The following is a 13,930-nucleotide window of genomic DNA, read 5'->3' on the forward strand; positions in this document are numbered from 1 at the left end:
TTAACAAGAGCCCGAATGAAAGTTTTCTGTACCAAAGAGTTGAAGCTCATGAAGGGCTCGGTTGCGTGGCAGCATCTCTGGTGCACAGCGAGAACGCATGGTGGTCACTTTAGAAACTCTACGGGACAATTCATGCGTGAAATGTGCAGAGTGTATTAAAAGTTCGTAAAAAAATGGTAATCATCAATGTTTACATCTTGTTCCTTCTGAAGCAAAACGCCCGTCTCAAGCAAAGGTCTGCTCTTAGAATGTGAATTATTGTGACTGTAATGAGCCTGAGGGCCTTTTTCTATAGGCGTGGTAGCCCACAGACTCAAGCCGGAAAGCCAAGCTGGAGAGACTAGAAATGCCATCTAGCGCACTGGCGCATCAGCTGTAGTTCGTACCATTCTGAGAAACGTTTCTATGGGTCCCTTCGTCATTTTGGAAGGCAAAAAGTAAGGAAAGTTTTGAACTTTTAATACCCCTGCCACAAGGGCACTTTCGGTCCTAACTGAACTCAATCTGCATCGAGGTTTTCGAGCACGATTGAAACATCCAGTACAACAAGCGTGTTTTCAATGCTCATTGAGAAGTTGCCCTCATCTACGCAGAGTGGCGCCAAATGTTGCACCGAGATCCGTATCATGCTGACGTACGCTTACACTGTGCAACCAAGGCCTGTGGTCTCGGTACAAAAGTACGGGGTGACGATTACGATCCATCTCACTTCCGTTTCTTCGCCGACATACTTTTGTCACCTGTGCGACAAGACGCAGCGGAAGCGGTCGCATCATCAACTCGCTAACATGTGGATGCTAGCTTCATTTGCACCGATGGTAGACCCTGGGGTTGAGATAATTTATAAATGTGCCTTTATGCAGCAGACATGATGCACTAAAAGGGTATATCAGTTTATACGTTGGTATTTTTGCTTTTGCTTTATTAACGTGCCTTCATTTTTATAGCTTAGTGAGAGCGACAGTGTCAACGTCTGCTTTCAATTGCGCTTGAAACCTCGAGAACGCTTGGAGAATCGGGGTCGTGCCAAGCAGGATCGGGCTCAATTACGCTTGAGAACGACCGTGTTTCAACCTCTGATCTGCTGGAAATGTAGTACAGCTCAAAGAAAGACGAGGACACAAGGAAGACGCATGGAACACACGAGTCCTGATCTTTAACATAGGAACGTTCTCGTAGAGAATAAACGCATTCGAAGCAGCTTCTAAGGCTTTGACCTTAAAAAGCCTTAGCAGCTGTTTCAAATGCCTTTATTCCCTACAAGAACGTTCTATGTGAAAGGTCAGCGCTCGTGTGTTCCATTCGTCTTCCTTGTGCCCTCGTATTTCTTTGCGCTGTACATTTCCATCATGAATCACCAACATACAGAGACTGCCACCTTGGTGAACTCTTATCTGCACTGAATTCGGCGAGCATTGACTCAATGAGATCGAAAGTGCCCGTGTGGCGGGGGTATAAATCCATTGTAATAGAATCTACTATGGCGGGACTAAGATAATAAAATTATTGTGCACTTTGCCTGGTCTGCGATGCTTAAAACTAGAGACGACCACGGCACACGGCGCTTAATCTCAATACGTGCGCTGCCCGTTTTCGTGCGTTAGCGCTGTGGCCGGTAGGCTTTCGGGTAGGTGCGAAGCAGGCGTGCCCATTCACCTAACTACACTATACTCCGTTTCATACATAGCTGTCTACACAGCCAAAGGTACGGAAGTAGTCCGTCAAAAAAAAAAACTAACAAAATGTGTCACTCCGCCTCGCGTCGTGGCTGAGTGGTACGAAGCGCGGGCATGTTTGTTCATTTTGTGAGGGGGCCCAGGTTCGATCCTCAGCGTAGGTTTGTTCTCTTTTTTATCTTTTTTCGGCGAATCTCTAGATAGAAAGTCTAAATGCGAGCCATATATAAGTGGCCTTTTTTGTTATCAAAATGAAATGACTTCTTTAATAAGAAGCGTGCTGTTAACTTTTTCCGCAGGGAAACGAAAGTGAAGTGAGAGTTGGCAACGGACGTGCTGAGAGGCGCTGTTTTTCGGTGTTCACGGATTTTTTCGCATGCTGCACACAATGAATCATTAATTGTGGGGTGATAGAATTCAGTGTGGCTTCAATTATTTTACTCCGCCAGAAAGACCTTCTTTCTTAAACCTCACAACTGTCCGAGGGCTCACTCCGGTCATCTCGCCCACAATTGCGAGAACGTCACGCACAGTCTTCTCGGGGTGGAGCTTCCTTATGCTTGCGTAGACATTAACTATCACCGCCTTGCAGTCTTTAGAAAACTTTGGAGACTTCACCTTGGAAAAGAGGCGAACAGGAGATGTTCTCGAAGTCGAAGCGGGGGAAGAAAACAAGCGAGCAGGTGACAGCGACGCCATTTTCACAAACAGACCTGCCGGCTCAGCTGCGAAAACCTGATACAGCCGGCGCCTGAGAAAACGAAAAATCTGCGTCACTCGGTTCTGGAAAACATAAAAGAAAAATCAATCTATTTGCAAAATAAAACACTTCCATCGGTCTACTATAATATCAACTACTGTTCACTTTGCTTGTCAATTCATTTCTATTTTTATTTTTGACCCACTATATTATGATGCGGACGAGGATCGCAAACAGGCACCGTAGCCTTGGCTGCGTAGACAGCTAAGTATGAAACGGAGGATAGTGTACTGCAAAGAAGCCAACCACAAAAAATGAAATTTAAGTTGTGTGGCGAAGATTTTACTGCAGGCGTGAAAAACTTAGAAACATTGTTGAAACGCGGCGAAGGCACCCTACCAAGGTGCCTGTGGCACCGTTGAAAACTTCGGGACGTCCGAGAGCTGCTTGCCAACTTCTGAAGAAATGCAGTCTCCTTCGTTCCCCTTTTCCCTTTTTTTCCAGCTGTCAAATTTTTCCGAATGTGCAGAATAACTCGCGTAGTGTGCTTTCGACACGCGGGAACGGTTTTCTTTCTCAGAACTCACGCAAATCCCCACTGAATTTGGCTATTTGCAAGCTGCCGAGACTCCACGCTTCTTCCAGTTTTACACCGGCATCGCGCCCAACAAAAATACCGTTGAAAACTCGCAAGGGATTTATTCGTTTCTCGCTGTAAGGCCGTTTTGCCAAAAGAAGCCTTAACACTCGCTTCAAGTGCCACCGAAGCGCGCGAACCATTTGGGTATGCCGACGTAGGTACCTCGGTTTGAGTGCGGCGCGGCTGCTCTTTGCGACACAATTCGCGGCAAGAGTGAGAACAAAGGAGCGATATAAATTGCGAATTCGCTCCTCGCTGTCCTCAGTTATGCAGTTATTCCCAGTGAATCCTCACAACTCCCACAGAGCGCACTTGATGCGTGCGACTAATTTTGGCATGTGAGGCAGGTCATGCCGGTTTCACCATGACCGGGCTGAACTTACCAGCACTAGGGTCGGCTGCGGACCAAGCAAAACCGTTATTAAAATGAGGACATATGTGTTTAGTTTGCCGGAGTCTCTCATAACTGATCTCCGAGGCCCTGAAACATCGATTTCAGTACTTAGCACCTTGACGAGACGGTGGGCAAAATAGTGTCGCTGTAGATAATCTGCGGTTAATTCCGTCTCCTATGCTCTCGGAATAAATGAAGGCCTGACGCTCCTTTCAGATTGTTGTTGTTGTTGTTGACCTCACACAATGGCACATACCCACAAGGGGGATTGGCCATAACCAGGCGGTGACTATTTAAATGACCACTTGCATGTGGCAAGCATGGGATGACCTACCAAAATTTGGATTGCACAGTTTTCGTAGCCGAGGTGGTTGCAGGAGGTTAGGGGGGTCATACAAACTAAGATTTAGGCAAAGAAGGGGTAGGGATTACTATAAGTGGTATGCGTTTATGGGGATTCCTCCTTTTCATCAGTCTTCGCTTGTGACGATGTAGAAGAGAAAAGGGATTTTTGCATGTGGCATGCACTTAGGATTTATGTCCGCTTTCTTGTCTGCCACATTTGTATATATTTATGGACGTGAGGTATTTTGCCACAGGTAACGTGAGATAAAGGAGCTGCTAAGCTGATAACAGCTTATCGCCTAGCTTTCGTTTTTTGCATTTGGCGAGAGCAGACGGCTTACATTGAAGTCGCCAATGAGAGGGCCTGTGCGACGGCACTGCCGGCTCGAACGGCACTGCGCAGAAACGAAGTGCAGAGGCGCGGCTTTACGCCGATGCCATTAAAAAGAAAGTGAAAAGGTCCACATGTCCTGCGTGTAACTCGCGTTTAAGCATTGAGCCCTCCGTAAAATTACTGTAGTACCTGAGGTAGTGGGAAGAGGAGTTGGCACCGCTCCCATTTAATGTCCCACAGTCCGTCGCGTCACTGCCCGCGGAAAAGCCAAGAACAAGTGTGCAAGAACAAGTGCGCAGCGCACCCACCCAACATTTCTCAGGTCGCGCTCTGTGATAACGGGGGCGAGCATGTACTACCTTATGTCTGCTGCGCGAATGAGGAAACCAGAGATGTGCACATCCCTTATAACAAAGTTTACTTCTACAATGAAAACAACAGAAATCAGTTACATGATGGAGTTAACAATGCCAGAAAAATTGCCACGCACACGTGGCCTGCTGAAGATCACGACAAATGGCCGTACAATTAGGGTCATTCGTTTTTTTTAATTACGGGGTAAAATTCGCGTTTTATTTTAATTCGGGACTTTTCACAATGTCCACCAGAATTCAAGTTTTTTCGGGGTTATACTCCGGAAGAGAAAAAAAAGAATGTAATGAAGAGCCAAAAAAAACAAACAAACCTGATAATTGGAAATTGTGAGCGAGCAACTCGCGAAAATCACGATCAGCTGAGGCTGTTGCTGCACTAAAATTTATTTTTTTAAAAATGAAAATAGCTGTGCTTGCTTATGCTATGTCCAAATAGCGGCATGCATTCGGCATAAACAACGAATGACCCTTCTTCTGGCTAGCAGGGAGGAGGGGCAGGAATCGGAGCCCGGACGATCGCGCTTTCCATCAGATTTCCATAGAGAGCTGCAATGAGTGGTGGCTCAGGCTGGCGAGACCAAGAACCACTGCACTGCTTCGACGGCTGTCCTCTTCGAGCCACATTGAAGACCGCTTCGACTTACCGGAATTCGAAACAAATAAGGGTGAGGCAGCCTGCTTTTGATTCCACGAAAACTGGGACCGCTCCCTGGAAACCAAGGCTGGCCTCATTTGCATTATTGTTTTGCTTGGCCCGCACCCGACCCTAGTGTGGGTGAAACTGGCATGACGTGCGTCACATGCCCAAATTAGTCGCACGCGTCAAGTGCGCTCTGTGGGAGTTGTGAGGTTTCACTGGGAATGACAGCATAACTAAGGACAGTGAGGAACCAATTGGCAATTTATATCGCTCGTTTGTTCTCACTCTGGTCGCGAATTGTGTCGCAAAGAGCAGCCGCGCAGCGCTGAAACCAAGGTACCTACGTTTGGCGTGCACAAATGGCTCGCGCGCTTCGGTGGCACTTGAAGCGAGTGCTCAGGCTTCTCTCGGCGAAACGGCCGCCCAGCGAGAAACGTATAAAGCCCTTGCGAGTTTTCAACGGCGTTTGCGCAGTGGCCGATACCGGTGTAAAACGCGAAGAAGCGCGGAGTCTCAGCAGCTTGCAAATGGACAAACTCTGGCGATTTGCGTGAGGTCTGGGAAAGAAAACCGTTACCGCGTGCCGAAAACACTCTACGCGAGTTATTCTGCAGATTGGGAAACATTTCACAGCTGGAAAAAAAGGGAAAGTAGAAGACGAAGGGAATTGCGTTTGGTCAGAAGTTGGCGGGCAGCGCTTCGGCCGTCCCGAAGTTTTCAACGGAGCAACAATCACCCTGGTAAGGCGGCTTCACAGCATTTCAGCAATTTTTTTGAGTTGTGCACACTTGCAGGAAGAGCTTCGCCGCACTGCTTTAAAGTTTTTTTTCCTTTTGAGTAGTTGGCTTCTCTGCACTGCACTAGTATAGCTAGGTGAACGGGTACATCTTACTCACAACTAGCGGCTTTGGTAGCCTATTCGTTCTTTTTTAAAGCCGAAATTGACATAAAGCTTTAAGCTCATTATAAATTTTACACCCTTAAATGTGTAACGCTGTTTTCCCATGGCTAATACCCTTTGAGGGTGTCCTTGAGCACCTTTACGGTGGTAGGTGTTGATGAACATTTTAAGGGTGTTCATGAGCACCCTAATGGGTGTTAGCTCTGCAACACTCTAAAGCAGCTTTCTTACATAAGGGTGTAAAAAATTGTAGACTGTAGCATCGAGCACATGCTTTTAGTTAATTTCCCTGCACATATATAAACGCAATCCTATCAGTTTACTCTTAGCACTTCCACACGATATCACTAAAATTATGCTTCGCTAGTACAGTGTAGAGAAATTGAAGGCCTCGTCCGCGTTCGAGGGGTTCAGGTGTTCCTCAAAATAGGTTTTCTTGCAAGGGGGGTGAAATGGGCTAGTTGGCAGTTCATATTTGGAAAAAACAGCTTACCTTAAGACAAGGACTCAGGGAGATCAATTAATGAGGAAGACATTGACTGAAGAAGACAGCGCTGTGTCGTTATATCTCCTTCAGCCCTTGTCTTAAGGTGCGCTGTTTTTTCCAAATAGGCTTAGCCCTTTATGAATGTCCCGGCTTAGTATCTGGGAAAGACTTTCTGGAATAGTGGCCCGGAAGTCCAAGGTCAGTGCGACGCTGCACAGCGTTTACCGAAGCGTTCCGGGTCCTTCTCGAGGTGCGAACGTCGCTGCGGTGGAAGCTGCAGCCCGTCTCTGGCTCTGCGCAGTGGAGAGGGCAGCAGCGGAGAGTGAGACACTGCGTACAGTGAGGCAGGCAGGAAGTCGGGTCTGGGCATGGCCCACATTAGCAGCCTGTGTACGTTGTGTTGAATCATGCCAGATATGAACGCTAGATGGTGACGATGGATGTGTTTTTTACAGCTTATGGAGTAGATTCTCGTTGAGAACGGTTCTTATTTGGAAACACAGCGAATCATTATTGTTGTTATTCCGTACATGCAGAAAACTAGTAAAAGCAATGTGTTCTCACTCATCAAAAACTAACACGACACTTTCCTGTGCCTGCGACTTCATTATTTTTCTTGAAGCGCGCAAGTTCGCGTCTACCTCTTGTTCAAGCGTATTACCCGCATTGTTTATATAACCATTGCTTCGAAGCTTTTCAGAACGTTGGAAGCTGCCATTGTGCAGGATATTCAAGGAATTATGTCTTGAAGCGAAGTGAACAGTTTCTGAACCAAAGTGAACATTTAAGTAGAGCAGAATAAGGGCACTGAAGGTTACGCAGAGCCGTGCACTTATATCTAACAGAGAAGGCAGCATTGGGCTTCCAAGGGCAGGCCTTAAATTCCGGGTCACTTAGTGATGGCCGCACGGATGAGATACGTAGACTCGCATAACCCCACGAAGCACGTTTCTTGACGCCCGCGTCCTTTCGAAACACTGGGCCATCACCGTTTGGGCCCAAGACAGAAGGCCGCGTGAAGTAGGCGTGAGGACACCCACCGTGGTTCGGATGCCTCCTGAGCGAAGACGTACGCCACGATGCAGGAGAGAGTCAGGGCGAGCCCGGCGGCCCGGCGCATCGCTGAGTGGACCGCGGCGCCGGCATCCACCGGCACGGCGCACTTCGTTCTCGTCTTTGGCGCACATTTTGAGGCGACGCGCCGGGAACGCCCAAGCCAGAGACAAGCCAGTGCGCCGCTCTGATACAGTGGCTAGCTTCTAGCCACTGTAGCTCTGACATCAAGACAACATATTTTTTTTTCACCTCTCTCACCCTCATCTTTATTTTGTGACATTAGCACGTACAAACTTGATTGAACCCACAGCCAGCTCGGCTTGTAAAAGGCGGCGGACATTCAAAGAACAAGTACAAAAAGGCGTTAAATACTATAATGACGGCATTGTAAATAGGTAAAGCGCAGCAACATTTAGAAAAAAAAATAGCGAGTACAAAAGACAAGACGAAAAACAAGTTCAGAAATGCACAAAACAAAACAACAATCTATTTAGCCCCACGTTTCCAGACAGACAAGAAAAATTGTTTCCCAACAACGGCAAAAAATTAGACTCAAAAGAAAACATTTCACAGAAGTCTGCCTGGTTGGGAAATTTAGTTTAGGAGAAAGATGACTGACGTCAACCAAGTTAATTTTGCAGAAAAACACGATGTTTCAGGACCGGCTCGGTTCCGTCTTCATGGTGTGACTACGGGCGAGGCGCAGCTTGGCTTTTTAAGCCTTCGTGTGGAAGACTTCCGGGTCAGTGACAGCAAACCATGAATGCAAGAAGAGGGAAGTATCCCCAGGAAGCGCTTAACATTCTCCCGTGTCTGTTGGATGTGCCTCGACTCGAGTAGAAGTCTCCTGTGCGGGTTAGCTTCGGTTTCCAGCACAATATTGCCGTCAAAGTCCATTCGGTGGTCGCATGCCTCGCAGTGTTCGGCCACAGCGCTGCGTTGACGGTTCATCTGTCGGACGTCCGCTTTGCGTTGACTCATTCTTTCCGCGAAGTTCTTCATTTCAACTAAGTACGAGGCGGGGTAGACCGAGCAGGGGTTTTGTATACAACGCCTTGGGCCCTTTCTTTAGGGTGATGGTCTTTCGGGCGGGGGAGAAGGCGTCTGATGGTGGTAGTCATTCTGTGCGTTGTTAGCACCCCTTCTTTACCGATAATGCGGGCCAGCGTCTCACTCACGCCTTAAACGTATGGGATGCAAACGAGTTTTTGCTTCTGGCATGTGCTTGGGGAAAGAATAGAGCTGTTTTTGTTTTGTCTATTCTGTACTCGGATAATGCGTCGGATGCTTGAACTGGGGTACCCATTTTTTTTCGGAGATCGGAGGCTACTCGGTTCTTCTCGTTTATTTTTTCTTCACGTGAGGAACATATGGTGTCGGCTCTCTTCAATAAAGATTTAAGGACAGATGCCTTGAGGAGAGTGGGATGGTTCGAGTTGAAATGGAGGTACCATCCCGTGTGCGTGGGTTGGCTTCCGGCATAGCGAGAACCGCAAGCCTTTGTCGTGCCTTGTGAGTAGAACGTCGAAAAAAGGCAGACTGCAATGCTGCTCACGTTCAACTGTAAATTGTATTTCCGGTTCAGTTGAATATAGATGGGTTAACAAGTTTTCTATTACTGATGTTTTCACCGCACAAAAGCAGCCACCAATATAACGAAGGGACAACTTTGGCTCGGGATTGAAGGGGGTAAGCGCCCGGCTTTCGACGACTTCCACGGTTAAATTAGCCATTGACTGAGATAAACGCCTCCATGGCAGTTTTCCTTCCTTCCTTCTCTTTAGGTGAAATTGCACCTAAAAACGTGAAAGGCTAACAACACACAAACCGACTACCACCATCGAATTGCTTCTCCCCCCCCCCCCCCCCCCCAAAGGAGCGTAACCCTATAGAAAGGGTCTAAGGCGTTGTATACCAAAACTCCTGCTCGGTCTGTCCAGCCTCGTACGTACGGGACACGAAGAACTTCGCCGAAAGAATTAGGCAACACAAAGCAGACGTCCGACAGATGAACCGGCAGCGCAGCGCTGTGGCCGAACACTGCGAGGCCTGCGACCACCGGATTGACTTTGACGGCACTATTGTACTGGAAACCGAAGCTAACCCGCGCAGGAGGCTTCTACTTGAGTCGCGGCACATTCAACAAACACGAAATAATGTTAATCGCTCCCTGGGGACACTTCCCTTTTCTTACATCTACGGTTCGCGGACACTGACCCGGAAGTCTTCCACAAGAGGGCTTAAAAAGCCAAGCTGCGCCTCGCCCGTAGTCACACCGTGAAGAAGGGACCAAACATGTCCCGAAATATCGTGTTTTCCAAAAATGAACGTGGTTTTTGTCAGTCATCTTTCTCCTAAACGAAAAAAATTATGCTTGAGATTGATGTCACCGGGAACTTCATTCAATATCTGGGAAGTATTGCATTCTAATAGCCTTTGACCATAACTATTATGACATGGCGGGAGGATAAATCTATTATTAGTGGCGGCTGCTGTTAGTCTCAGTGGTGATCTTAACAGCGTAAGAGGAAAGGCATCATTAGTACTTATTACTGTGTTTATTTCTTCAGCTAACTTTAGTTCGCGTGCAACTGACACCTGTAATATTCGCAATTGTTGAAAGGGTGGTCGACTAGGGTCGGTTGCTTTTGCGAACGTTATTGTACGAGCGGCACGTTTCTCCAAACGTATAATTGGTCCTGAGTACCTTATATAGGTACCACCCTATGCCTTTCGACAGTGACATAAGTGACTACGGACAAAAGCGAAATACAAAAGTATACGCGGAATCGGTGCCCGAAAACATTCCCTTGTCTTCAATAAAATGTGATCGCCATAAGCTAATTTAGAGCAAATATTTTAAATTTGTTGCTTCTAGTGCATTTCCGGTTCGAAGACGACACCCAAGTACTTCGTGTGGGAGACATTAAGCAAATACGTACCATTTAAGGATGTAATAAATAGATCATAGGGACGTCGTGACTGTTCAACCAGTCGGTTCAGAAGGTCCTTGGGGTTTGCTCTTTAGCCAGTATCCACATATGGGAAATGGAAATGTATTATACCGATCACTTTTCGAGTTTCAAGCGAAACTTGTGCAGTGAAACGAATATTCTGCCACACCTAACGTTCTCCCACATGCCCACCGTCGTTCTTAAGCATATGCCTAATGGCACACATGTGGAATAAAAAGAGGTAGAGGACTGAGGGTAACAGGAGAGCAACGATGGCGAGGAAATCGACTGCCTTCATGGCATTTCGCCCGCCCAAAGAAGATTAATGGTTGATTGATAGATGAACCGGGCCGAATAAAGGTAGTTCTTGACGACACCCGATTGGGGATTACGTGATCTAGGCAGGTACGGCCGCTTAATTATCAACCCGGTCAAGCATCACAATCAACTGCAGCGCCAGCATACGCAGCCAGCAAGCACAGCACACTTATAACCCATGAAATCCAAAACGTAGGTGTTATCATTGCATGGGAGAAGAGGCCGCAGTATAAACATTACTGGCACTCGTTTGCTGGCTATAGAATAGCAAAATATGCTAGGTTTCCGGGCTGGCATGTATTATACCTCTACGTTTAGCTTCATGGTGATGATACTGTTCAAAAGTGATCGAAAAGTGATCGATGCGTGATCATAGTGAAAAGTGAAAAGTTAAGAGTGATCATAGTGCTGTATAGTGATATCTATGTGGAGTAAGGAGGGGCCGACACTTAGGCATCTTGTTTCTTGCCTTTTTTGTCTGCCTCCAAGGGAGCCAATGTTGCCTGAAAAAACGCTTTGACATTTTCTTCGTCCTGCGCCCGTAGATTTTCGTCCGTCTGTCTGCCCGTTTGTGGACGGACATCTCTCATGAATAACAATGCAACTTTCCTGGACAAAACTACTGGTCCCCGCTCACCTGCCTAAGAGTAACGAGCATCTGTGTCTTTAAAAGCAGACATCGGTCATCAGCCTGCCGCGCCTACGAGTCGTATCAAATGGCTACACCACCATCAGAGGAAGCCAAAATAAGACACGGAAGGAGAGCATGTGGGAATGTATAGACTCCCTCTGAGGTTCAAATGCGAAGGTGCTTGAATGTCAGCAGAGGTGTACCTAGTCAAGCCGAAGGACTCGAGCGCCCTGAGCAAAGGCACGCTTTCAGGAAGGGGCCAGAATAATAAAGTGGTTGGGAGACCACCCAAAGAACAAGTAATCCCGGACCCGCCATCGCAGTGGACACCAGACATCGTCCACATTATGTAGTACTGTTCGAATCTGCTGTAGAAAAGAACAGTTACAGGCCCCCACGAGCACGCAGCTCGAAGACTGGATATTCCCAAGCTAGGAGCCCAGTACCTCCGCGACTAGCCTCTGGCACTTCGCGTCAGGGGCCGCTTTGCCTGTTGTGACAGAAAGCCGAGGTGCAAGAACGAATCGACCACAAGACATCAAGAATCTTTCTTCTCCACCTTATAACCACATGCTTCTCCCGCAGCAAGTACAGTTCATCCTTTTTGTTGAATGAACTTTTTCTTCCCACTTCATGAGCAGAGTTCTTGGTTTTCTGCTAAAATTCAAAATTAAGAAAAGATGAATGGATGGAAGAAAGGAACGCCGCCTTTGAAGCGAAGTGGTGCCATGTGCCATCATGCTCGTCTTTTTATCTTCATATTTTTTAAGCAGTCCGTCTTCATAGAGTGCGCACACCCTGGCATAGAGCAGGATGTGGACGTCTCGGAAGGGTGAGTTATAGAAACCACAGGATGGTAAGGTCTCGAATTAGCCTAGACTTGAAGAGAGGGGAAGAAACTAGTGAGGCGGAAGCCCATCAAAAGTTAGCAGTAAGTGTGAAAGTGGACGAATTCAGCATCTCGCTACAGAACAGATATTCGCCTTTAACTGAGGACGGCGACCTTAATGATCAAACAATGAATGATAATCTCACAGCTATATTAATTGAGTGCAGAGTAAAAGTAGGCTGTAGGATGGTTAGACAGGATACTTACAAGCTCTCTCAGGAGACGAACTATCTGGTTAGAAAACGCCAAAGCATGAAAGCTTCTAACCCCACAGGAAGAATAGAACTGGCTGAGCTGTCAAGACTAATCAATAAGTGCAAGGTGAGCGACATAAGGAAGCTTAATATGAAGAAAATCGAGCGTGTTCTAAAGAGATGTAATCTAAAAGCGGTGAAGAGGAAACTAGGCATAGGCAAGAACCAGATGTATCAGGAAGTTAATTACAGTAGAGCACAGCAACAGGACGTCCCGCCAGTAAAGAAAGAGGAACCGAAGAAAGCCTTAGGAGCAATGCAAAGGGGGTAACCAGCTAGTGAGGATGAGGTAACAGCAGATGTGTCTAAAGACGGTGAGAAGATTGTGCTAGATGAACTAGCCACCCTGTGTACGCAATGCGTTATGAACTCGAGCGTAACAAACGCTTGGAAGAGCACTAACATCATCTTATTCTCAAATAAAGGGGACATCAAGGACTTGAAAAATTGAAAAGCTGAAACTTGAAAAATTCAGCATTATTCAAAACACCGTCCAAGGAAACTGTCACACAATCCGTTGAATATTGCCCCTCAAGCACAGCTCACGGGCGCTGGCTTCTCAACCAGGCTACTATTCCCCTATCCGTACGGCCCCTCTTCCCTGACCTCCGGAGGCATCTAACCTCCGTATACTTCCTCTTTCCCCAATATGTCACCAGTCCGGCATGTTGGCCGATGACATGCTGCTGCCTCTCATCATAGTCCCTCCATCAATATTCATGGCGTGGCATACACGGATTCCTCTTACGTGGCTCCTAACGGCTTCGGTAGCCGAGTCCTCTTTGAACCTCTTCCTCCTACCCCTGTTACACTAGCGGCCCGTCCCTACACCCCAATGACATTCTCTCGCTCGAGGTCCTCTCCGTGATTCACGCCACTGAACAATTTCATTCTCTCCCACCTGTGCCTAACTGTACCATCTGCACTGACTCCCAGGCAGCCATTGGTGTCATTTAATCAAAAACACTCCCACGTCACCTGTCCACAGAACTCTACGCTGATCTTGCGTCGCTGCAATCTTGCCCCGTCTCCCTCCGGTGGATCTCTGGGCACTCGGGGATGAACGGCAATGAGCTGGCTAACCACCTCGCCCCTGAAACTCTTATCGGGCTCCATTGATCGCGTGGACAAGGCCTTCGGAGCCAGCATTAGAGTATTACGACGCTCTCCACCTCGAACATAAACTGTACCCCAACCGTCATCCTAGTCTTTATGTGCGGAAGGCTCACATTCTTCGACAGATACAACTCAATACACATGTCTCACATGCATGGCTTTATCTGTACAAATTCCTTCGCGATCCTTCATGTCCCATCTGCTCTGCCCCTTTTGCCAAT

The 13,930-nt window shown here is 47.3% G+C and overlaps 1 protein-coding gene across 1 annotated transcript in view; it reads right to left on the reverse strand.

Annotated features, from left to right (window-relative positions):
* The window catches only part of LOC144099569 (uncharacterized), a 48,642-nt gene extending 40,984 nt beyond the window's left edge, over positions 1-7,658 (reverse strand). Inside the window, exons 1-2 of the mRNA XM_077632986.1 lie at positions 7,532-7,658; positions 6,717-6,784 (exon numbers count right to left, since the gene is read on the reverse strand). Coding sequence (XP_077489112.1) covers positions 6,717-6,784; positions 7,532-7,611 — 148 coding nt within the window. The 5' untranslated portion in view covers positions 7,612-7,658. The remainder of the gene's footprint in view (positions 1-6,716; positions 6,785-7,531) is intronic.
* Positions 7,659-13,930: the final 6,272 nt, after the last annotated feature.

Source organism: Amblyomma americanum, chromosome 7, assembly GCF_052857255.1.
Source record: "Amblyomma americanum isolate KBUSLIRL-KWMA chromosome 7, ASM5285725v1, whole genome shotgun sequence".
Taxonomy (NCBI): Eukaryota; Metazoa; Arthropoda; class Arachnida; order Ixodida; family Ixodidae; genus Amblyomma; species Amblyomma americanum.